The sequence below is a fragment of the Rhinichthys klamathensis genome, unplaced genomic scaffold (assembly GCF_029890125.1).
Source record: "Rhinichthys klamathensis goyatoka isolate OS25496 unplaced genomic scaffold, OSU_Roscu_1.1 h1tg000775l_1, whole genome shotgun sequence".
Taxonomy (NCBI): Eukaryota; Metazoa; Chordata; class Actinopteri; order Cypriniformes; family Leuciscidae; genus Rhinichthys; species Rhinichthys klamathensis.
In genome coordinates this window covers 500,680-527,454 of record NW_026607174.1, presented here as the reverse complement: position 1 = coordinate 527,454, position 26,775 = coordinate 500,680, and the positions used below count along the sequence as shown (strand labels likewise).

Sequence of the window (26,775 nt, the reverse complement as noted above, 5' to 3'; positions counted from 1 at the left end):
AATAATATTTAAACTCACTCTGGGATCTGTGGTCCCATCCCTTCAAAAGGGCAAGAAGGTCTTAGGGTGTATTCACACCAGGAAAGTCCTATAGTTCACTTGCTTTGGTCCGGACCAAATAAATTTTTTTTTTTGGTACGGTTCGCTTTCACACCGCTCTTTTTGCAAGTGAACCAAAATTTGTAAACAAAACCACACGTGTGCTAAGGTCGTCCATTCATTGGACAAGGATTCTCAAGTAGGGAAATCAGGAAGTGCAAAAAAGGCTCAGCATGGAGATATTTCGTACTGCAATATTTGTTATTTTACTAATTTTGTGTTATTCTGTACAAACGCAATATGAAGAAACTGCGCAGAAGACGGATAAGGTATAAAGTTTTTATTCATAGAGAGGGGCTATGTTCACACATTCAAATAATGAGATTCTTATTGTATATACTGCTAACAAGTGCTGTCAATGTTAACGCTTGCGATTAAGTTTGTCCAGTTTAACGCAGCATCATCCTTGTATTGTAACTATCGTTACATTATATGGACTGCAAAAACTTTTTTTGCATCTATGCGTGATTAGACTAAAGAGAACGCTCTGTATGTGAATGTCCTGATGCACACACTCATTCATTCATTCCATTCCAATGATGCACACACACGACGCGCAGAAAGACGCGCAACAGTATCGTGTGGCCAGACAGCGCGCCGGAATGGAATTCTCTTTCGCACTTGAACAACAATAACACAAACCATTATGCCAAAATCTCCGACTACGGAGGCCTGTTAACTCAAAGGCGCAGTTTTTTCTTGCAAATTGGGTCGGTTCATGTTCACACTGTAAACGAACCGTACCAGAGTTCGTTTGGAACCGTACCGAGACCACCTCTTCAGCTGGGTCTCGGTTCGGTTGTTTGGTCCGCACCCGAGTTCGATTGCTGTATTCACACCTGCCCAAAAGGTCACCAAGGCGGGAAACGAACTAGAGTTCGAATCAATCGAACCAAACAAGGCAGGTGTGAATACACCCTTAGTTACCATGACCACGATCAGATAAGTTGGTTTTATTGCTGCTAAAAATGTGGTCACATGGTCAAGACAGAGACGATGGGGAAGACAGAAACAGCCTTTAATACAGATTTTGCTGCATTAATCATAGACCAACTGATCTATAAATGACCATGCATCCCAGAAACTGTCCAGATTTACTGTCTTGTATTTTATGTATATTATGTATTTGATATTATGGTATGTATTTCATTATACAACCAACAGTCAATGTAACCCCACCTGTATCATGTCTCCTATCTAATTAATCCTCATTTAATGACTCACACTTTAATGTACATGACCTTCTCTTAGAATGCAGTGTGTGTTTGTTATATCTAGCTGAGCATTAATGGACACAAACTGGAAGGCAGATGTCTAACCACACTTGAGATAGCATCATAAATCCTCCCAGGCCATAATCTGCACTCCAGCCATGAGAACAGAGTCGAACTACCCATGCAAGTTCATCATCTTCTTCATCCAACTGAGAAGAAAACGATGGCAACTTCAACATTTGACGCTCACGGAACCAACAACTTCCATTTTCAACAACTTCAAGAATTGTGTCCACTGCACAGGCCATGCAAGGGTCAATTTAATGAGGTACTCTGAAAATGATAAGCTGATGGTTCACTGAGCTCATGAGAGCAATCTATTCTTTCACAAGTGTTTGTAGAAGCAGTCTGCATGCCTAGTGCTTGACTTTACACAATTTGATTTTGCCATGGAAGTGATTGGAACACCTGAATTCAATGATTTGGAGGGGTGTCCCAATACTTCTGGCAATATGGCAATACTTAAGTGTCCCCTTTTCCCACCTTATACACTCCCAATTTTCCACAGCTTTACACTCCCATTTCTTGAGACTTTTTCCAACTTTGAGGTGTAAACGACCAGACTAAAATGTTTAATGACACTTTAAAAACACCACATAGACATTTAAACAACATTAAAAACTTGATTTTCACCAAATGGGGACTTTAAAAAACAACACATTACAGCGACAGATCGCCTCTTATTTAAGACAAATTAACGTCAAACTGGAGATGTTTCATTTGTATTATCCATATCCGTGCAACCAGATATCTTATCAAAAAAAGTGGTGGGGACAATGTCGACCCTGGAAAAATGTGGTGGGGACATGTCCCACCCGTCCCACCCGCAAATGACACCAATGGCACTGTAAGACTTGAGAATTTCGGAAATGCTGGGCAGTCTGGTTGAGGAGCAACCACTCCCTGAGAAGATAAAGGACCTTGCTGGAAATTAGCATTTGAACTCTCTCTTGTGAAGTTAGCATCACCATTTGAGACGAAAAGTCTCACCTCAGAATACATCTCTTTCTCTCTTCCCCCACTCCTTCTCCCTCATGCTGAGATCACCAAAATTCACCCAATAATCTTTATATTTTAATGTGAATAACTATCATACAGGACTACACATGTTTGGGATCATTTGAAATGTATCAGTGCGACTGGTACAAATGTCTCGTTCTATTTCACTGTTACAGACCGCCAGAGACGGTCGAACATAGTGGAAGGAGTCGCGTCTCGCGAGCCATATCGAGAATCTCGCATTGATTTGTCACCTGTGACCCTGACCGATGACGTGTCAGCAGCTATATCCGCTCCTTTCACGTCACGGTCGTTCTCTTTGTCATTCTCGCGAAGAGATCTCGCTCGAGCGTGCACAGCGTTTTTGGTGAGCAACTGCTCCCCACTACAGCTGTGTCTCGGGAGAAATATTTGGATATATTTGGATATATTTGGATTATAATTGGACGTGCATCGGACCATATACCCACTGGTTGTCCAGGGTTTGTTTGGAACCGATCGCTACTAGCAGTGTTGAGGTGAGTACTCATGTGAACTCAGTGGTTAACCAGGGTTCTGTTATACTGCGTGTGGTATTGTATATTGTCAGAAACTGCTACTTTATGTTATGCTCATTGGTTAACCAGAGTGATACATTGATAAACCTTATTGTGGATAACCCCATTGGTTGACCAGGGTTTTTTTTCAACAAACTGGGCTGGAAGTGATGGCAGCTTCATGTTCCCTCTGCTTCGGTCCAATGGATCTCATGGATGCTCATATTCAATGTCCTACTTGCCTAGGCATTGATCACCTCCGAGAGGCTCTAGTAGACCCATGTCCTGAATGTGGTTTGATGTCCTTGGAGATGAGACAGCATCGACTGGCTGAATTAGACCCTGAGTTTGAGAATTCTGCTCCATCAGCTGGGACAGAGTCACATGTGAGTAGCAAGCGTGTGGCCAGTGGGACTGGAAGGCCTTCAAAGAGGATGTGAACCTCCTCGGAGTCAAGTACATTGACCCAGCAAGTAGCTGAACTTGCGAACGCAGTTCAGGGTATTAGAGACTTATTATCTGTTCCCCCTACTCGTCAGAATGTGAGTGAGGGGACAGGGGGGGTGTTTTAGCTCCTCCCTTGCCCAGGTGTGAGCTGGCATCCAGGTTGTCCAGGAGAGAACCAGACACTTTATCTATTGCGGCTTCTGACCCCTTAGACCGGGAGGAACAGGAGTATTATACGCCAATGGAGGAGACGAGACCCTCACATTCCCAGTTCCAATGTTCCCATAGCGACGACGGTTCTGGCCTTCAGGATGCGCCGCCTTCAGTGGTTTTCTCTCTGCAGGACACACTCAGGATGGCGCTCGCTAAGCGGAATTTGGATCCACCTCCTCCCCTATCAGGCCAGTCAAACCAGTTGACTGTTTCCCAGCAGGAGGATTTCCTAATGCCGAGTTGTCCTGACTTCACAGATGTGGTTTCTTCGGCGTTTCGGTCAGCTCCCTTATCCAGACCTGATCGTGTGGCTCGTACGCTAGCGGCAATGGCTGATGCAGACGAAAAGGGCCTTGGTAACATGCCCCCAGTGGAGCCATGCATTTCTTCACTGGTAGTGTCACCAGATGAGGCTCTTAGACACAATCTTCGCTGTCCCAACCCAGAGTGTAGACGCACAGATGATCTGTTGGTCAGGATTTATAATACTGTCTCAGGCTTGAGTCGTGTGGGGAATTCCATGGCTCATCTTCTGCTAGCACTTCATTCTGCTTTGAGTACTAACCCACCAGATAATACCACATCTGAGTTACTTGAGGCTTCCTTACAAGCCTTGGGTTCAATCGCATTCTCTAGAGGAAAGGCTCTTGGGCTTACTACTCAGGCTAGGCGGCAGGTTTGGCTAGCACAGTCTAAACTTCCAGAGGCTTGCCGTAGCAATCTTCGTCAACTACCACTGATACATGGGCAGATTTTTGGTCCAGCCGCTCAAGAAGCTCTTGAGCGCAGAGTTCGTGCAGTGGAGTCTCGGTCCCAGCACTTTGAGCGCAGTGTTAATTATGGACCATCCTCACATCAAATACCTGTTCGTCATGCAAATCCATTCCAGTGCAGGCAGGGACAGTCTTACAGGCCTGTACAGCAGGCAACTCGACCTGGGTATGACTCGAGAAGGGAGGCATCCCGTGCTCGTAGACCACCTGCTCGCCCTGTGGCTACTTATCGTCGCCCCCCCAGGGGTAGGGAGACCGCTCCTCATTGTCGGTGATGGTCCAGGGTCTGTGATGGGACACTTTTCAACCTCTCAACTACAACTTTGAAGAGGGATTACGAACAACAAGTGGCTCCTCGACACACTCGACAGGGGCTACTGTCTTCAGTTCCGTCACAGACCCCAATTATGCACACACACTCGGCCCACAGTGGTTCGGGACCCTCGTCAGGCTCTTGCTCTATCTCTCGAGGTCCGGAAGCTACTGGAAAAAGGTGCAGTAGAGCTAGTAAACCCCCAGGTCCATCCGGGGGGATTTCATTCAAAGTACTTCCTAGTTCGCAAGAAGGATGAAAGCTTCAGGCCAATCTTGGACCTCAGACGCTTGAACAGGAGTCTCAAACACCTTCCTTTCCGCATGCTGCGTGTCAAGGATGTCCTACAAGCAGTCGAACCCGGCATGTGGTTTACCTCTGTGGATCTGAAGGATGCATATTTCCACATCCCCATTGCACCTCATCACAGAAGGTTTCTTCGGTTCACATTCCAGGGCAGGACATACCAATATCGAGTCCTACCATTTGGCCTCTCCCTCTCTCCCCGTGTATTCACACGGTGTATGCAGGTGGCACTAGAACCTCTACAACGGGAGGGCATGTTGATTCTCCCTTACCTGGACGATTGGCTGCTTTGTGCCAGATCACCTCTGCAGGTAGCCAACAACACACAGCGCCTACTGGAGCATGTTACTGCTTTAGGACTGAGGGTAAACCTGGAGAAAAGCTGCCTTACTCCATGCCAGTCAATATGTTTTCTGGGATTACATCTGGACTCCAGAATAATGAGGGCTACCCTCACAGCGCGCAGGAGGCAGGCTATACAAGGAGCCATAGCGAGGTTCCAGGTTCGACGCAAGCTACCTTATCTTCACTTCTCACGGCTAGCGGGCCTTCTCACGGCAGCCTCATCGGCCATTCACTTAGGACTTTTACACCTTCGTCCTTTTCAGCGTTGGTTGATAGCCAGACGGTTGTCAGCAGTTCACAACCGACAGACCCTTGTTGTGGTGACAACCAGTTGCTCTGTCTCCCTGAGGCTTTGGAGACGGGAACAATTTCTACAAGGGGGTGTACCAATGGGACCACCCCCAGCACGCAGAGAAGTAGTAACAACAGATGCCTCTCTCTCCGGATGGGGAGGGCTGTGGCAACACCAGGGCGTGCAGGGGAGTTGGACCTTGCAGCAGGCGACATCTCACATCAACATCCTAGAGCTATGGGCAGTGCTTTTCACCCTAAGACACTTCAGACAGGAGTTATCGGGGAGGCACATCCTAGTGCGGACCGACAACACCACAGTGGTGTTTTTAATCAATCACCAAGGGGGCACGAGGTCTCTACCTTGCCTTCGACTTTCACGAGTGCTGTTGTTGTGGGCAAACCAGCACTTCCTGTCGATCAGAGCGGCACACATTCCCGGTCACTGCAACAGTGTGGCAGACTCACTCTCTCGATCGGGTCCGAAGCCAGGGGACTGGTGTCTGCACAAGGCGGTAGTTCAGTCAGTTTGGGGACTTTATGGGACCGCAGCAGTCGACCTCTTTGCCAGCAGGAATTCAACACATTGTCCGCTGTGGTTTGCGGAGCAGGAGGAGCAGGGATCACTAGGCCAGGATGCCCTGGCCCACGACTGGCCAGACCTCCTCCTCTATGCTTTCCCTCCAATTCCACTTCTCTGGCCTGTGCTGAGGCGTGTGCAGATGAGATGACACAGGCTTATTCTAGTGGCACCCTGCTGGCCAGCGAGACCATGGTTCAGTCTGCTGGTGGCCCTTACGACCGGTCCACCACAACCATTGCCAGTTCGGAGGGACCTACTGTCACAAATGAACGGGGAGCTTTGGCACCCCTCACCGGGCAGGTTGAGTCTATGTGTATGGCCCCTGGGGTTGAGCAAGAGCTCTCACAGTGTTCCGCAGATGTGAGGAACACTGTCATGAATGCAAGAGCCCCATCAACACGTCGCACTTATGCCAGTAAATGGAGGATCTTTGTTTCATGGTGTACAGATCGGTCTGTTAACCCAGTCACTTGTTCCATCAGTTCAGGGTTGGAATTCTTACAACATTTATTGGACACTGGGCGGTCCCCAGCGACTCTAAGGGTATTCGTGGCAGCCTTGTCAGCACATCGGAACCCCTTGGGGGGGGAAATCAATTGGTGCGGAAAAGTTGGTGCTGGCTTTCCTTAAGGGAGCAGTACGTCTTAATCCACCAGTACGGATAATGCATACCCAGTGGGATCTTCAGATGGTGCTTAACAGCCTGCGTTCACCACCTTATGAACCACTTGAACAAGCTGATATTAAGAGTCTTTCGATGAAGACTGCTTTTCTCTTGGCTATAACGTCAACCAGAAGAGTAGGTGAGCTTCATGCTCTCTCGGTGAGTCCACAGTGTCTCAGATGGGGGCCCGAGTACAATCAGGTGACACTCTGGCCGAATCCAGCTTTCCGACCTAAAGTGTTGTCTGACCGCTTTGTGAACCAGCCCATTCAGCTTGCGGCATTTAATCAAGAGGCTTCCCAGACAGCTGTGTGTCCAGTGAGAGTATTGCGACAGTATGTGTTGAAGACTGCTTCATGGCGCACCACTGATCAGCTGTTTGTCCGTTTTGATGCCTGTCAGAGGGGCTCACCCTTGTCGAAGCAAAGGTTGTCTCATTGGGTGGTGGATACCATTATGCAGGCATATGATTCGGCTGGTCAGACAGTTCCAGCATCTATTAAATGCCATTCAACGTGATCAGTGGCTACTTCTTGGGCAGCACTACGGTGAGTGCCCCTTTCTGATATATGTGCAGCGGCTACATGGTCGTCACCTTGCACGTTCACAAGATTCTACAGGATTAATGTGGCACCTATTCCTTTGGTCAGTTCTGCTGTGTTAGCGGACAGTATCTAGGTAAGCGGCCCTCGTGACTTGGTTGTATTCGTCTTCCACTATGTTCGACCGTCTCTGGCGGTCTTCCAGTATTCATAGAACCAAGGTTACACCAGTAACCGGCGAAGTGGTAAACAAAAAGGTAATAAGTTATTAAGAGTTTTAGGGATAAACTGTACACAAAGGAGGGTGTGTCTTCCAGGCAAATGGCACTCTGCCCCCAAGAGGTGTAAACTCTGAATGCAAATTGCTATTGTTAGCAAATGTTTCTGTCTATATAATGAAATGCAGCAAGAGACTCGGGGGATTCTGTAACTCAGAACAGCCCGTGATGTGAAGTGGAACCAAAACACTTCGCATCACGTATTTTATAATGTCAAGGTATTGCATCTTCTCTCTTTATTCCAGAGCATTTGATTTTTTGTATCTAGTATCTTTGAACTGATTATGAAATTGGCATGATACATTTACCTGACATAATAAATTGAAAACGTTTGATTTTTATTCTAATCGACTCTGAGATTATTTTCAGTAAAGAGTTAAAAAGAATAGTCAAACATTCGCTCACATTTAATAATGCACAGATATCATTATAACCTTTTCATTTATGGAGTCAGATTAAATAACGAGTTAGTACATGAAAAAAATGATTTAATTTAATCAAATTACTCTGCCACGCTGAAAGACAGTAACTCGCAGAGACCTTCAACCGCTGATCGAATGCCGCCATTGGCTCTATTGAGCCGGGTAAATCTTCACCTATTTTATCATCTCGTCTTTCCAGGATTTGAAAGAGAAAACAGAACCAAACAGAACAGCTTCAATATGCAACATTTATTTATGGATTAAACCATTACACATTCAGGACGTAATGAATGAGACATGAGTAGTCGACTAAAGGTCAGTCAAGCTGAATCATGGTGCCATTCCTGTGTTACTCCTGCAGATTTTTATTTAACATGGGCCTTGCTTCTGGATCAAGATTTTAGTGTTTGATCCCCTAAAAAGAGAGAGATTAAATTGAATAATATTAAAGTCTGAAAGTGACAGACTCTAAACCGTTTTTAAACCTACAATACTTTATTTTAAAAAGCATGCTTTTTTAAACTCACTTGATGGCACCACACATCATGCATTCATTGCCGTAGGTTATTCCATTGGATCCACACACAGGTGAATATTCCAATGTGCATATGTTAGAAAAGGACCTGCATTTAGGCTGGTCACATGAAAAGAAAAAAGAAAAAACCTTGAGTTATATGCACCTGGAGGGAAGCAATTCTACAGCCTGTATTTACTCACCACTCTTGCTCCATCAGATATGGCCACTGTTTGTGTCAAGAAGGAAAAACAAAGATTAAAGTTTATCATGATATGGCAAGAGGAAATAACATGCTAACTTCTTGTTTTGCCCATGCAAAGTCTACTGTTGTTTTGTTGGATAAAACAGAACTTATTTTAATAAAAGTTATTTTATTTTATTTTATTTTATTTTTGGGGGGAACTATCCCTTAAATCACACTTTAAAATGTTTTAATGTGACTAATCTTATGCATTTTTCAATTGTCCTACTTTAGCAAAAGTGAATTAAGACTCTAAAGAATGTGCAGACTAAACAATCAAACTCTTTATTATGAACCAAATTAGACTGTTGCTGAGTACCAGTGTGTATCGCAGGTCCTCATGTGGCAACATCCTAAAATATCAGTTGTTTTGTAAATGAAATTATTATATTACTCACCTAGGACGCAGAGAAGGACGATGATTCCTCGTGCAAACATTATTCCTAACTTGAGATTCAACGATATGATCAGTGATAAAACGATCCGGCTATTTATATCAATACTGTATCCGCCTCTTAACGTGGGAGAGGACCGTCCATCCCACTGATTCATCACATCACAATTACTAAGCACCTTTAGTTTAATAGATGTATTTACTTTGGCTGGGAGGTGTGTGTAATGTCAAATGAATAATCACTTCAGTTGTACAAAGTCAATCATGGATAACATATACAGTTTAATCTCTCTTATTCCACCAAGTCATTCAGTTCCTGTAAAACTACTCAACTAGGGAACTATTTTCTAAGTTCTGAACTTCTTCTAAAAAGATGTTCTGGACAAGTACAAAAATGTTACACATATTATCACATTTTTGTCTTGTCTTGCACAAAATGCACAAAGGCCGAAGGTCCTTTTTAGTACAATTAATGTATTTTTAGTGCCCCATTAGAGATCTCCACTGATTTGTGTTTCATTTGACACAGTAGATCATGACTGTAAGGATCCACTGGAGGCAAGTTGTAGCGAGAGAACCCAAGTGCAGTTTATTCAAAACATATCATGAAACAAAAACATGACGTGGCATGAAACAAAACCGTGGACATAGACTTACGCAACAGTGGTCACAGAAAACAATACTTGACAAAAACACATGGCAAACATGAGGGCTTAAATACACAGACTAATGACAAGGGACACCTGTGAACAATGAACAGACAATTAACCAATGACAAGACATGGCAGGATCACATGACGAACAGGGAATCACATGGAACATGACATGAACAAACCAAAACTTGACAGAGACAAGACCAAATCGTGACAATGACATCTTTTTGCAAAGACTTGATCATGTAGCTGGGTTTCACGGATCTGTGCAGAATTGGTTTGCATCTTACATTAAGGACAGAACTTTTTCTGTTCATTTGGGGAAATGTTTAATTAATAAATGTTAATATAATTTATATGCAGACGACACTCAGCTTTATCTTCCTGTTAAAAACAACAATTGTTCTCTGTCTCTAATCTGTTTGCATGTCTTCAAGACATTAAATGCTGGATTTCTTACAGTTAAATAGTGATCAAACTGAAATAATTGTTTTTGGCCCAACAGTTCTGTCTTCTGGCATTGTTAAAGGGTTAGTTCACCCCAAAATGAAAACTCTGTCAGTAATGACTCTCCCTCATGTTGTTCAACCCCGTAAGATTTTCGTTTATCTTCGGGACACAAATTAAGATATTTCTGATTAAATCTGAGAGCTGGATCACTCCTCCATAGGCTTCTAAGGGATCGAAACTTGCCGGCCCAGAGAGTTATTAAAGACATCGTTAAAATAGTCCGAGTGACGACAGCGGCTCAACCTTAAGTTTATCAAGCGACGAGAATACTTTCTGTGCGCAAAAAACAAACAAAAATAACGACTTTATTCAACTATTCATTTCCTTCTCTGTGGGCCTCGTAGTTGCGTAGTTGCGCAGCGCTTCTGGGTTGTACGTCACACGCATCACACACACACACACACACACATGACCAGCGTCGGCCAATAGTGAGCCTACGTGTGACGTACAACCCAGAAGCGCTGCACTGTTACACTACGTGAAATCTCACGGCCCACAGAGAAGGAAATGAAGAGTTGAATAAAGTCGTTATTTTCAATCCCACATTGTCGTTTTTATTCATTAAGTTATAAATCTGTTTGAGGGTGTACATTTTTTATTTGTCCATTTGTTTTTTTTTTTATCTTCACATGTCTAAATTTGTTTTAAGTTTGTTTTACATTTGTTGTACAGCACTTTGGTTTCAACGTCTGTTGTTTTTAAATGTGCTTTATAAGTTATAAACTAAACTTGTCCATTCCAAGTCTGTTCATTTAATGATTTTTTAAAATATGATTTCAGATAATAAATATCTGAAACCATTTGCATGAGGCACTAATAAAATATCCAAAATAGGGCCCGAAAGTATAAAACAAATAACTTTGATCATCATCATCATCATCATCAACCTCAGGAACTCCAGTATTTTATGAGATGATTGTATTTTCTGGTCATTGAGGTTTGCAGTTTTTGTCCCTGTTGGACATGTGAGAATACTGATGTGACGAGCATTACTGATGGATTTCTTCATAACATTGCCATGACAATGTGAAAAATGTTAGCCTAGGACTTGGATAGTAGTTTTGCATCTTGACCTTATGAAATTTATATTAGAAGGCTTCACATAACGATTGTTAAATTATATTTAGACAACAGCAGTTCAATAGATCATATTTTGCACAGTTGAAACAGATTCAACTCACAAACTATTTCATTAAATCAACAGCAGTATTTGATGTTCTTTAATGATTATGCGTCATGAATGTTCCCTTTGAAGTTACACAGAAGCATAAAATTTTAATAAATGTAATAAAATTTACCTTAGTTATAGCCATAGGCTATCAAAAGTGTTTTATGTAAAACAGCCTGTCCTGTTTGTTGTAAATATTTAGGGTATATGAATCATGTGGGACAAAGTTTGTTCTCTTGCCTTCATTTGGCATCATTTAAACAAGTTATCTTTGTGCTGTTTGATTTGGACTAAGTGATTTGAAAAAAAGTTACCTCAGTTTCATTTTCCCATCACTCAAAGGCTCTACTAGAAGTTAAATTAGACCGTTAAATCAAACTTTGACATTACCATTGTTTTATGGTGTTCACACACTGATCCATCACCCATTTCTCTCTAAAGCAAATGGCAAACATGCACAATGTTCTATTACCTCATTGAATAAGGTCTCATGTCCTACTGTAGATGGACTGTTTACTCGAATCCAGTGTCTCAATACTCCTTTGTGTGTGTTTTTTTGTGAGTGACAGATTCAGCTGAGAAATGCTCCTGATACAGATTTACACTTAAGACAAAAAGTACAAAGCAACAACTTACTACATAAAGGCTTTATTTAAGGATTAGAACAATTAATAAAAAAGACACAACAGGGAATAAACACTTCATCTCATCATTAAAAAACTTTTTAAAAAGCAGCATGTGGTTCCAGCCTTCATGTCATCCCAAATATAAACGAGTGGATCGGTCTCAGCATTCTCCCATCCTGGATATCGCAGTGTTCACCTTGACCTCCCTATGACAAGACAGACAAACAACAAGGTTTCAGTAGGACACTAGTAAGAACATCATGAGCATTCAAACTGAAACGTTAGAAACTTGATTTACATGTTTTCCAGACACAGCATGCACTCGTTTGGGTAAGTGACTCCATCAGTTCCACACACAGGGTTAAATTCCCGGGTACAGATAGGAAGGAAGTAATCAGAGCACTTTGGCTGTCAAGGGAAGCACACAGAATACATGAAATACATGTAATTAGTGGTTAAATTAAGGTTATAACTACTAAGGAATAGTTTATAATCATCAACCCACCACTTTAGAGCCATCGGGGATCACAGCTGCGCTTGCCAAGGCTGTATAGAAGAAACACACACAAAACATAACTACGTGATATGAAGAGTCTGCTTTATAATTCTTGTGGTTTGAACTTTAAAAATAACGTCGTCTTTGTTACAACACACGCTTAAAACATCAAACTTTGATTATCCTTAGTGCCAAAACCAGTGATAAACTCACCTGCCAAGCAGAATACTACACAAATCCGTCCCAGCATGATTGTTTGTTTACAGCGTTGTGTTGACTATGTAATCAATCACTTTCAGGTGTGGTGAGATCCTTTATTGCTCTTTATACCGTTTATTACTCCCGCCCACAGATAAGTTAGAAATTTACAAAGTGCGTCAATCGAATTCTACTACGCCAAAGGCTTGGCTTTTGAATATTCATTAATAAGCCTCGCTGATTGGCTGACAACCAGACGTGCGTAAGAGGGCGGGTGTTAGCGTGGCGAATAAGAATTAAGGAAGGCTCGGCTAATGAATATTGTTTTTGTTACGTAAGCAACGTCGGCAGCATCTAATTAATAATCATAAGCGATTCGCACACCTGTAACTGTAATAGGCACACCCATATTCGACTTTACACTGAAAATAATTGTTATAAAATTATATTAATGATTATGCTTCGGCTGTAGTTCAGTCAGTTTTCAGTGAAATGTTACACTAGAGCGAGACTTTTATTTTGAAAATGGGGGACTCTTCACTGCTACATTTGCTCACTGTATCTTTGTTTACATTCCCTGCTCAATCGCACCAAAGACACTGAGATGAGTCCACTTCATTCCCACATGGAAACAGACATTTTATACAATACCAGTAATTAATAAAGCCTTTTTTATTACAGCAAGTGGATGGGGAGGTACGTGTTGTGTGTCGTTCGTCCTCACCTGAGGAAAGATACACTTCTGATACAGTCAGATAGTCAGATGAAACGAGAAGCTCTCGGTCACTAGTAGACTGTAAGACTTTACTGTATGAAATCTATCTATCTATCTATCTATCTATCTATCTATCTATCTATCTATCTATCTATCTATCTATCTATCTATCTATCTATCTATCTATCTATCTATCTATCTATCTATCTATCTAGAACAGCAGTTGCATAACTAAAGTAACAGTGAGTAATGATGACATAGAGGAGCAACTATTTCTCAGTGATGGCTGCATTGACTTATACTTTAATCCTTTCATCCTCTACTCATTCTGTTTTAGGGTTATATCAAGATGGACCAAACAATGCGAGATAAGCTCTCACAACTGGTTGAGGAGTTGACAACCTCTGGAGAACCACAGTTGAATCAAGACAAAATGAAGGAAGTGAAGAAAATGTGCAAGTATGATATGGAGTTTTTGGTTGTATCGTTTTGTTCACAAACACCGTTTCACAGTTAGAAAATAAAATAAAAAGTCATGTGAATAGATTCAGAACAATCTGGGAAAGATTTCATGGGAACACGAATGGGGACGTCCCATATGCACATCTCATTTGAAACCATTTTACTGCAGCATTTTGGAGATAAATGATTTTTTTTAATTCAAAGGCCAATAAAGACCTAATTTCTTATAAGTAGAAAAAAACGAATGACCAGTTCTTATAGGGGACATCCCACACATTATATGCACACCTCATATGAAACCATATTACTGCAGCGTTTTGGAGCTTTATGACAATATTCCATTTCATACAGCTATAAAAACCTCATTACTAAGACGTAGGCAAAATGAATGGCCAGTTCTTATAGGGGACGTCCCATACTATATGCACACCTCACATGAAATTATTTTACTGCAGCGTTTTGGAGATGTACGTCATTATATCTCCAAAAAACACCACTCTTCCCAACAGAATATCTCATTTGTTTTGCTGATAGTGAGAGATTTTGCCCCATTACATCCACTGCATTAGTAAAAGGCCTTTACCCTAGTCTAAAGCCGGTTTAACGTTACCCGAGAGTGAAGGAAGAGTTTAAACTGGTTACAATCTTTTGCTTAACTGTCATGCACTTTGTGCTGGCAACCAGGTGTGAGACAAAAATGCTTCCACAAATTTTGATTTCAGACAGCCATGCTATTATCACAGTACAGTGCATCAAAAACGTTGGGTTACACATATTGGGTCACTATGTTGGGTTATTTTCCAAAAAAAATAAATGTTGGGTTATTTTTAAAACCTTTGGGTGATTTCTAGTATTAACCCGGCTGTTGGGTTAATTATGTATGTTGTGTATTTTGAATTTATGTAGCTACACAATTATGCATATTTACATTAAATTCTAGACTCCCCAATATTTAGCTTGTATTTATTTGTTGAGACATATTTATTGTTTTATACAAAAAAAAAACAATCTGTTTTTGAAAACAAAGTGTATTTTATTTATCAAAATAATGTCATGAATAACAATAAATAGTTAACTGTTGGGTTATTTTTAACCCAACATTATTAAGTGAGTAGCTTTGGTAACCAGCTCTGCCCAAAGTCTTCTTGAGAATAGAGAACTGATTGTCCAGTCACAGGATGAGGAGCTGGCCTTGCCCAGCGTTTATTTAGCAGTGTTTGTCAGTTATGAAGATACACATTTATATGTCAAATTTCATTTATAAGCAAGTAGTTTATTATCGGTATGTGGCTGTGTGTTTGTGTAGTGTTTGTTCTTGAGTCCATAGAGCAGCATGTGACCATGTGCGCCTTCTTAAACCTCTTCTTTTCTGACCACAGAGTTTCCAATGACTACATTGATCATTTCTACCACTTGATTATGACCCAGCTGAACCAAGAGCACGCAGAGATCCGGCTCTCTGCCTTCCAGATGCTCAGTGAGATCTTCAGCCGGTCGCATCACTTCAGAGGTCTTCTCATCACAAACTTCCAGGAGTTTCTGGAGCTCACAGTCGAGACCGACGCCGAGCAGCCGCTGCCTCCACCCAAAGAGGTGGCCAGAAAACTCAGGACACTCGCCATCCAGACGGTGCAGTCATGGCACGCCACGTATGGAGAGGCGTATAAGAAACTCTCTCTGGGATATCACTTTCTTAAGCAGATTAAAAAGGTATTCATCCGGCTGCACCTCTTCTTTAATTACAGTATTTAATAATAATAACATCAGTTTGCACCCTGGAACACGTCACTGTTGTTATGCAATTAAAGATTGTTATAGAAAAGATATTGTGTTCTAGTGGAGTTTAGCTGTATAAGTAAGAATTTTTAGGAATAGTATTTTTTTGTTAAAATATTATGTTTATTTTTACTTGTTTTAGGCAGATTTAAAATTGGTAAACATAATTTGTTATATGTCCAATCACACTTTTTCTCAGGTAGATTTTCATGACGTTGAAGCAAGAACACTGGCTGAGAGAAAGAGACAAGAGGAGAAACAGAAGAGATTGGAAAGAATTTACAAAGAGAGGCTTGAAAAGGCCAAAGAGGAGATGGAAGGTACATTCTTGTGTTCATAAACGGCACTGACACGACACTCTTAAAAATAAAGCTTCCAAAAGTGGGATTTAGATGAAGCTCAAAGAACCCTTCAGGGATCAGCTCTTAAAAGAACCATTTTTTTCTGATCGTGAAAAACATTTGAATTATCTAAAGAACCATTTTCCTTTATACTTACTTAATAATGTTGGGTTAAAAATAACCCAAACGGGTAACCCAACTATAGCACCTTCCCGACTGTTGGCCATTTTAACCCAGTGCATTGGTTAAAAGTAACCCAACAGTTAAGTTAACTATTTATTTTTATTTATGACATTATTTTAATAAATAAAATACACTTTGTTTTCAAATACAGATTGTTTATTTGCATAAAACAATAAATATGTCTCAACAAATATTTTTTTAAATTACAAACTAAATATCGGGGAGTCTAGAATATAATGTAAACATACATAATTGTGTACATAAATTCAAAATACACAAGTGTATACAACATACGTATTTAACCCAACAGCCGGGTTATTACAAGAAATTACCCAACGATTTAAAAAATGACCCAACATTTTTGGAAAATAACCCAACATAGTGTAACCCAATATGTGTAACCCAATGGTTGGGTTAGAAAAAATAACCCAACATTTTTTACTGTGTAAAGAACCTTTTTTCCAATGCAAAGATTCTATGGATTCTAAAGAAACTTATATTTTAAAGAGTGTAGAAAAAAATAGCATAAACTGACTGCAGTTTCATTTATGACATTCTAAGGCCATACTGTCATAAGACATAAGACCTGTAGTTGACTGGACAAGCGGGTCAACAGTAGGATGTGAAAAGTCAACACAGAGTTCACTATGTTTGAACAGTGTGGTACTGAGGACATGCAGTTCTCCTGATAACACGGACACAGGTTTTGTCCCGGGTCTGTGAAAAAAAAAAGACAATCCGTCTATCTACAGATAAGTACTTAAACATGAAAATAAATGAATAAAATTAACAAAATAAATAATAATAAAATAATTCTAGAATTATTTATACATTATTTCATTATATATGTACAGTTTTTTTTTTTTCATTTTAAATAAACGTCATTTTTATGCAACTTCTCCTCTAAAGGGCCGTTTACACGACTCAGTCTAAAACTTTCGGTGTGTTTTGGCGACAATGCCGTTTTTGCGGCCTAAAAACCCCAAACTTTTGAAAACGGGGTTCAAAGTGCAAGTTTTTGAAAATGATACCATTATTGTCTCTCAAAAACGTGAATTTGTGTAAACGGTGACGTCTTGTGTATTATGTGTTCAGTCTATGGGTGCGTAGTGTTTCTTTACAAACTGACATCGCCATCTACTGGCCTGGCAGCAGAATACAGCGAGGGAAATTGTTTTCATGGATCCGTGTGAACGTGGATCGTTTAGACAACGTGTCGTATGTACGCGAAAAACACAAAGGAAAATTTTTTCCGATTGTCGCGTAAACGTACCCTAAACCTTAAAGGGGCTGTGTGTATAATCCAGAAGCCCTTGTTATTAGCGACACCGGTGGCCGTTAAGGGAACTGCAGCAGCACTTATTGCTCGCACTCGTGCACACATAACTCACAAGAGACTGATCGTGATTCAATACCCGATATACTAACAGCGAAGGTCTGTTTCGTTCTCCGCTTAGATGTAAGCAGACGTGTGAAATACCTTTACTGTTAGTGAACATCCAGACGCTAATGAGAGCGACGTTTAGATGAATATGTAAATGTGCTGCACACTTTCCTCTCAATAACGCAATAAACACAACAGAAATGACAGCGGTGAGAACACAGCGGTTCAGGAAGCTCCTGATCTCAGTGATGTGGAAATGTGTGCAGCGGATCTGAGACTCAGCGGCCTCATGGCGACAGATGAGGTCATGTGTCACACCGTTTGATTATAAAGTATATTTAGGCGATATAGATCTGACTATGTGAGACTATAGTTTGAATGAATCCCTTTTCTTTGGATGACACATTTGACATTACAGTGCAGAACGGCTCTTTCGGCATTCCTGTCTTGTGTCGTCATTCTTGGGAGCGTAAACGTCACAAAACATTTTGATTTTCCCAGCAACAGTGAGTCCTTCACATAAAAATCAGTCTACAGGCTTTCATAGACTACCTAGGAAGTCTCGAAGGTCTTGTTTTTTAGGTTTTGTCATAAGCTGTTCACACATTGGCAATAGAAAAAAAAATGAATACATGGAAATGTTTACATTTAGGGCTGGCAATGTGGCAAATGGTCCAGTAATGCCACAACACTGTTCATAATGCAAAGTAACACTTCAGTCTTTGAGCCGATCGAGTGGAAGTGCACTATTGGCCTGTCGTCTACATTTATCCACATGTGTCTCGCTGAGTAATCCCTGGAAGTTGCCATGTTTGTATTTCCACACATTCTGGATAGTAAAGTAAACATTCCCCATCCAGTCTCTGCTTTTGTACAAGGTGCTGAACATAAATTCCTGTTTTACATGAACAACATACAGTAGAATTTACACACAAGTACATCGTTGTTTATGTAAAACAGGAATGTATGTTCAGCACGTTATCTTCTGTACAGTATCAAACATCAGATCAGCTCACAGTCGAGGTGAATATATTAGAAATACCAGTGTGTTCATTCTGAAAACAGATGCATGTGTTTATGAGTCCTATACAGTATTACAGGCTCGTCTTATAGTACCACTTTCTGGGATTAAATCACTTTCTGCTGATAATCCCACATATAATACAGTAGGCACACCTATCTCTGCGATGTCTGTATTGCTTATCTTGTGCAAATTGAAAAAAATATTACAGACATCCACAGTAACACAGTAATGCTTTCACATATATTATGTCCTTGAAAACCAATCCTGTCCGACTGATACACAGCACACTGGGTCATTCACGATATCATCTGTTCATTGACGCCCTGCGGTTGGGCTTGCTAATATATGTTCTGAACGGCTGTCATTAAATGCACAGATATTTAAATTATGTGCATGTAAACCTTGTGTACAATTTACATTACATTACCTCTATTCCTGGATGTCTGGTTGCAATTAAGCTTTTTTTTTTTTTACTGCATATGTTAAGCTTTCACAGCTCCACCAAGAATCAATATTAATAAATATCAATATTGTTAAGCAAATAATTTTTATGATGGTTAAACATCAAGAGACAGTTTCCAGGACATGCTTTAAAATAAATGAACTATATCCTGGAAAAGATATAATATTGTAAAAAAAAAAAAATCTGCTAAATATTTACCTCAATAAATCAATATTTTCAATGAATAACTTCTTGACTACAAAGGCCTTGCCACAAGTAGTTATTGACTTGCTTTGAAAAGTAAAAGGTAGGTGAAATTTTATATTTAGGTTTTTTTACAGTCACTTATTATTAAACCATTGATGTCATTGTTTCGAAAACGCTAACACGTTTCCCAATTCCCTCTCTATTAGTCCTTTTAAACTGATGTATTTATGTGTACCATTATGGAAAAATATCACATATTTTGTACTACAATATTTAATAATTAATTTCTACTCCTCTGAGACAATTGTTTAATTATGTTAATACCCGGGAAATGTTTTTTAATCAAGGTAATCCAATTTTAATTTTAGATAAAAAATAAAATAAAAATAGGAAAATTGGGTCCTAATTAGTTTCTATTTTAAATAATTAAGTATGGATATATATAAATAAATAATACATATTTTAAGTAGGGTTTTCACCACAAAAATAGCCAAAGAAGCTGGCATGGCATAAAAAAAAACAATAAACAAAATTTAATGACTGATGTGATATGATATGTGAAGCTGTGGGTATCTTGTATATGCATGATTTAAATGAATGTTCCTACTGTATTTATTGTTAAATTAGTTATTTTCACTAATTATACTGTTAATTTTTAAACATTTGAATGCACAATGCAGGTTTAGTGCATTGGACTGGCTGTGATGACTGTTTTGTGGCTAGAGTTTTGAAAAATTACATGATGTTTCTGAAATTAGTGCCAGAGTGATTGTAAAAACGAACACAAACTGCATTCAAAAAAGAAGTACTAGTGATGCTTGCCTTGATTATGTTTTGACACCTGGTTAAAAAACTATGGATTTAACCATTGATCCATAGTTAAAGATGAGAAAGCAGTGTGCATTCCCTAGCTAAAATGCTTGTTTTTCTGTCTCTTTCATTAAGAAATGACGACTGGGATTGAGGAAACCTTGACTGAGATGAACAACTGCATAAAACTGCTTGCAACCGATGACTTGAACCTGTTTAACGAGGAAGCAGAAGTCGCTAACAGCTCTGCGGGAGCCGAGGACAAATCTGACCAGCCCTGCTGCAGTAAAGACCTGAGCAATGAGCAGAACGCAAAGATGTCAGAGAAGAGGAGCGATGAAGGGCACACAGACGAGTCTAGTGACGAGAGTGACACGGGGGAAGTTCCTGATGTGAATGTGTTTCTCCGCAGCTCTGGTTTAATGTCTTACAAATATCAGCTGGAGCTCAATGTGTCCACAGGTGCGCCTGACTGATCGTGTTCACAGCCGGTCTGATGATATGTGTCCTCCATCATGTCATAGCATGCCATGGAATTCTCATTGGGAGATTTTGTGAGTAACCATCTGAATCATGTCCGCAGATTTACAAGTGAGAGAGACGGAAGAGAACGAGGCGTTGGTAAACACAGTGAGGGATCTTCATAGACTCGTCACCACCAGACACCTGCCTCTGGTGCAGTCCTGGATCCAGGTAAACCCTCCGACCGCTTAAAGGAATCATTCATCCCCAAATTAACAATCTGTCATTGTTTATTCAGAAGGAGATGCTTAGCAGAATGTTCAAGCTGCTCTTTTACACACAACTTTGTTTTTTAATCCAATTTAAAATTTCCAATGTAAAAACATTTTAAAGTGCCCCTATTCTGCGTTTTTGGATGTTCCTTTTCGTGTAGTGTATAATGTAGCTGTTTGTGAATGTAAAAGGTCTGAAATGTTACAAAGATCAAAGTGCAGATAAATGTAGTGATTGTGATTGTGAAAGAACTGATTCTGAAATGAGTCGTCAGTAATAACATCTACTTTGCCCGGCCCTCAGACACTGTAGTTGTAGCTAAAACTGGAAGAGTTTGGTTTTTGTTGTTCATGTCGAGAAGACGCTTGAAGATGCAGATCATCTGACCAATCAGAGCAGAGTAGACCAATCACAGCAGAGTAGACCAATCAGAGAAGAGTAGACCAATCACAGCAGACTGGTCCATCTGACCAATCAGAGCAGAGTAGACCAATCACAGCAGACTGGGCCATCTGACCAATCAGAGCAGACCAATCACAACAGACTGGGTCATCTGACCAATCAGAGCAAAGTAGACCAATCACAACAGACTGGGCCATCTGAGCAATCAGAGCAGAGTTGACCAATCACAACAGACTGGGCCATCTGACCAATCAGAGCAGAGTAGACCAATCACAACAGACTGGGTCATCTGACCAATCAGAGCAGAGTAGACCAATCACAACAGACTGGGTCATCTGACCAATCAGAGCAGAGTAGACCAATCACAACAGACTGGGCCATCTGACCAATCAGTCCAGAGTAGACCAATCACAACAGACTGGGCCATCTGACCAATCAGAGCAGAGTAGACCAATCACAACAGACTGGGTCATCTGACCAATCAGTCCAGAGCAGACCAATCACAACAGACTGGGCCATCTGACCAATCAGTCCAGAGTAGACCAATCACAACAGACTGGGCCATCTGACCAATCAGAGCAGAGTAGACCAATCACAACAGACTGGGCCATCTGACCAATCAGAGCAGAGCAGACCAATCACAACAGACTGGGCCATCTGACCAATCAGAGCAGAGTAGACCAATCACAACAGACTGGGCCATCTGACCAATCAGAGCAGAGTAGACCAATCACAACAGACTGGGCCATCTGACCAATCAGAGCAGAGTAGACCAATCACAACAGACTGGGTCATCTGACCAATCAGAGCAGAGTAGACCAATCACAACAGACTGGGCCATCTGACCAATCAGAGCAGAGTAGACCAATCACAACAGACTGGGCCATCTGACCAATCAGAGCAGAGTAGACCAATCACAACAGACTGGGCCATCTGACCAATCAGAGCAGAGTAGACCAATCACAACAGACTGGGCCATCTGACCAATCAGAGCAGAGTAGACCAATCACAACAGACTGGGCCATCTGACCAATCAGAGCAGAGTAGACCAATCACAACAGACTGGGCCATCTGACCAATCAGAGCAGAGTAGACCAATCACAACAGACTGGGTCATCTGACCAATCAGAGCAGAGTAGACCAATCACAACAGACTGGGCCATCTGACCAATCAGAGCAGAGTAGACCAATCACAACAGACTGGGCCATCTGACCAATCAGAGCAGAGTAGACCAATCACAACAGACTGGGCCATCTGACCAATCAGAGCAGAGTAGACCAATCACAACAGACTGGGTCATCTGACCAATCAGAGCAGAGTAGACCAATCACAACAGACTGGGCCATCTGACCAATCAGAGCAGAGTAGACCAATCACAACAGACTGGGCCATCTGACCAATCAGAGCAGAGTAGACCAATCACAACAGACTGGGCCATCTGACCAATCAGAGCAGAGTAGACCAATCACAACAGACTGGGCCATCTGACCAATCAGAGCAGAGTAGACCAATCACAACAGACTGGTCCATCTGACCAATCAGAGCAGAGTAGACCAATCACAACAGACTGGGTCATCTGACCAATCAGAGCAGAGTAGACCAATCACAACAGACTGGGCCATCTGACCAATCAGAGCAGAGTTGACCAATCACAACAGACTGGGTCATCTGACCAATCAGAGCAGAGTAGACCAATCACAACAGACTGGGTCACCTGACCAATCAGAGCAGAGTAGACCAATCACAACAGACTGGGCCATCTGACCAATCAGAGCAGAGTTGACCAATCACAACAGATTGGGCCATCTGACCAATCAGAGCAGACCAATCACAACAGACTGGAACATCTGACCAATCAGAGCAAAGTAGACCAATCACAACAGACTGGAACATCTGACCAATCAGACCACAGCAGGCTCTCGGAAAGGCGGGGTTTAGAGTCCGAATCCTTTATCAAACTGTTTCAGACTGTGAGAACAGAGCTGATGCTGCAGTGGATGTTATGAGAAGATTAATGTGTTAATCTTTGACCTTGGATGCCTGTAAACCTGTTTGAGGACACTCCAAAACAAAAATAGCATAATAGGGGCACTTTAACTTTTAGCTGTCTCTGTCTCTGTTGAATACTGCACATTTTGGCCAAGGGCTGAATTCACGTCATCAGGTTGTTCCAGTAATGGGTCATACAGGCATTTGAAGTACTATGGTATTTTTAGATTAGTTACAGGTAGACTTTCTGCAGCCTTGAAGCTGTCAGTCATCAGGTGGAAACAGGCTCTCCGGGAGAATGATCAAGCAGACACATAGACCGTGAAGTACCATAATATTATCAAGTTTATTAAGGAAGAAGAGTCATATTTATACACAAGCAGGGTCATCCACACTATCCAGGCCATCCAATCATAGTGCTCAAAGATCAACCCCTACCATATATGGCATATGAAGAGATACAATAACAAGAGAGGTTAGATGTTCAAATATTTGTGTGAGGCTTGAGTTCTTGTTTGTGTGCATACGTGTGCGTGTGTCAGATTGCGTGTATAAGTGTGTCCAAGGCCTAGTTCTGGCTTTGTCTAGCTGTGTTCATGATGTACACATAAGATAACGAAAAGTTACACAAGAATATTCAAAAGTGGAGGCTGAGAAATAAGAAAATATGAATATGGTATACTGTAGAAATAGTAAGAGTAGTATGATATTATACAGTTACATTACAGAAAAAAGAAAAGGGGGTAACACTTTACTTGAAGGGGTGTGCATAAGACTGACATGACACCTTCATAATCATGACATGACACAGGAGGGTTTATGCATGTTTATGACAACTGTCATTAAGTGTCTTTCGCTCAATTATGACATTTTGAATGCAAATATGACATTGTTTGAGATGTCTTGGTAATGACACCTTGACATAAACCAATACATCATAACCCGTCAGTGTCTTTGTCATGACAACTTGACTTTACTAAGACAACATAAATTGTCATAAATATGTCATAAACATGACATAGCAGATTAATTATCAAGCTTTATGGGTTAACATTACATTAAACTGTCATGTGGTTGGTTTTGACATTGGCTGTCATGAGGCATTATAACTGTCATAAATATTTTTTTGACCTCAACTACAGTGGTACACATTGAATTTGTCATTAACATGTTATAATGGCCTCATGACAGCCAATGTCAAAACCAACCACCTGACAGTTTAATGTAATGTTAACCCATAAAGCTAAGTGCTTTCTTAAGTTTGACAATTAATCTGCTATGTCATGTTTATGACAGGTTGTGTTGTCTTAGTAATGTCAAGTTGTCATGACAAAGACACTGCAGGTTATGATGTATTGGTTTATGTCAAGTTGTCATAACAAAGACATCTCAAACAATGTCATATTTGCATTAAAAATGTCATAATTGAGCGAATGACACTTAATGACAGTTGTCATAAACATGCATAAACCCTCCTTCATATTCATGACGTGTCATGTCATGATTATGAAGGTGTCATGTCAGTCTTATGCACACCCCTTCAAGTAAAGTGTTACTGAAAAGGGTTTAAATTGTCAAGTCACGTTTATTTATATAGCCAGTGATAACAGGAAAATGATGATCAATGATGCAAACAGAATTCAGCTTTCTTTCTTTTTTATCTTTTTTTTTCATATTGCTCTTCAACCTTTGGATTTTTCTTTCATACATCTTATAACTGTACTATTTACTTGAACAAAGTGTGTTTTGTGATGTGTTTTACAGGTCTTTACAAAAGTAGGCGTTGAGGAAGAACTGATGAGGAGAGCCACCGAGTTGAAGAAATCTCTGGAGCTCGCCTTGAGGAAACATGAGGATCTTCATATAGACTACAAGAACAGAGAGAGAAGAGTGGTGAGATTGTTTTCCAGACAGATTCGTTTTTTCAGGCTTTTTTGCACTGATTCTGAGGGTAAAGGCTCGTACACACCGGGACGAATATCGGTAGGGATGTCCCGATCAGGTTTTTTTGCCTCCGAGTCATTTGATTTTGAGTATTTTCCGATACCGAGTCCCGATCCGATACTTATATAATACATAAAAAAAAAACAAAGAAGAGAGAAAAAACAGATCCAGGATGTTCCTTATTTTTTTATTTAATTCACCTTATTTTAACATTCAACAACTCTGTTAACAAACAGAGCACTTCTGTGAGGTAGCTTGAACATCAAGTAATAAATAACATAAAATCTTCACTTTTGGACTTTAGTGCAACAGTAAATATAGAAAAAGTCTAATATAAAAACAAATAGCACCTCAACTTAAAATACCCGCAGGCATGTAAACAAAAAATAAAAATGTTTTAAAAGTGTATAACAAAATAATGAGAATATATATACATTAGGGGTGTAACAGTTCACAAAATTTGCGGTTCGGTTCGATACGATACAGCAAAAAGAAAGAAATGCCAGAGAAATTTCCTATTTATTAAAAGAAAAACTATTTTTAAATAAGTGTGAGTTTTCCTACATCTTGAAACTTTCAGGTTTATAAATGGGGGTAATCTTTGAAGGATGAACAAATAATGTTTTGGTCATCACATTAAAAATAACATTTAAATATATATTTATATAGTATTTGAGTTTTGAAGTGCAACATTAAATCCATGTTCAGTTACGGCACAATGTTTCTCCTGGTTCCCACGTCAGCACTGTTTGATCTAATAGAGATCTACGGTTAATAATGGAGAAATGTGAATGCTTCTCACTAGATCTCGCAGCGATGTTATTACTTCAGTGGCGAATTCAAATGTTTTCTTCACTGGATCTCTCAGCACAGTGTCGCTTGATCTCGCGCTGCACAGATGTTGCTGGTCCGAACTGATAAATGGTCCGTTAAGCACAATATAATGAGTAGCGCAGTTTCGTTACGCTTTCATTACGCTTGCCATTTGATGTTGCGCAACCTTGTGGTGATCGCGCCAGCGCGGATTTTGTCGGCAGGAAAAATGGTCCTAGGAATCGTTCTGTTTGTGTGCGTACCGAACCGGTTCAATAATTACGAATACATGTACCGCGTTACACCCCTAATTTACATATATCCGAGTCCTGATCGGGAGGTAACGTCCGATTCCGATCGAGTCTGAAACCACGTGATCGGGCCCGATTTCAACCGATCGGGTTTCAACCGCAGCACCCGAGACAAACTCTCTGCTCCTCACCACGGCGCGTCTCGGGTGCTGCGGTTATCACTCCGCCCAAGTAGCAGTGCTTCGCCTTCAGAGAATATAGTTCCCAGTATTTATACGGTTAAAATATGTCTGTGTCTCATGTGACTTTGTTTTTTGTACACTCTGTGACTATACAAATCACAACATGTAAATGGAAACATGTTTGCGTTATTTTGTCACTTATTTGGATTAGTATGCTAGCTGCAAC

At 40.7% G+C, this 26,775-nt stretch overlaps 2 protein-coding genes across 4 annotated transcripts in view; one reads left to right on the top strand and one right to left on the bottom strand.

Moving 5' to 3' along the window:
* Positions 1 to 12,296: 12,296 nt before the first annotated feature.
* The window catches only part of LOC130077735 (trypsin inhibitor ClTI-1-like), a 138,130-nt gene continuing 123,651 nt past the window's right edge, over positions 12,297 to 26,775 (bottom strand). For 2 of the 3 annotated variants that reach the window (XM_056243068.1, XM_056243069.1), the window contains exons 2-5: positions 12,904 to 12,952; positions 12,700 to 12,740; positions 12,493 to 12,602; positions 12,297 to 12,400 (exon numbers count right to left, since the gene is read on the bottom strand). In XM_056243068.1, coding sequence (XP_056099043.1) covers positions 12,355 to 12,400; positions 12,493 to 12,602; positions 12,700 to 12,740; positions 12,904 to 12,940 — 234 coding nt within the window. In that variant the 5' untranslated portion in view covers positions 12,941 to 12,952 and the 3' untranslated portion in view covers positions 12,297 to 12,354. Of the gene's footprint in view, positions 12,401 to 12,492; positions 12,603 to 12,699; positions 12,741 to 12,903; positions 13,061 to 26,775 lie in introns of those variants that run through there. The other variant, XM_056243067.1, reaches the window with a different exon arrangement.
* Positions 13,421 to 26,775, top strand: part of uvssa (UV-stimulated scaffold protein A) — a 59,869-nt gene continuing 46,514 nt past the window's right edge. The window contains exons 1-7 of the mRNA XM_056243070.1: positions 13,421 to 13,584; positions 13,941 to 14,062; positions 15,445 to 15,775; positions 16,041 to 16,161; positions 20,368 to 20,694; positions 20,816 to 20,925; positions 25,124 to 25,252. Of these exons, the coding sequence (XP_056099045.1) occupies positions 13,953 to 14,062; positions 15,445 to 15,775; positions 16,041 to 16,161; positions 20,368 to 20,694; positions 20,816 to 20,925; positions 25,124 to 25,252 (1,128 nt within the window). The 5' untranslated portion in view covers positions 13,421 to 13,584; positions 13,941 to 13,952. The remainder of the gene's footprint in view (positions 13,585 to 13,940; positions 14,063 to 15,444; positions 15,776 to 16,040; positions 16,162 to 20,367; positions 20,695 to 20,815; positions 20,926 to 25,123; positions 25,253 to 26,775) is intronic.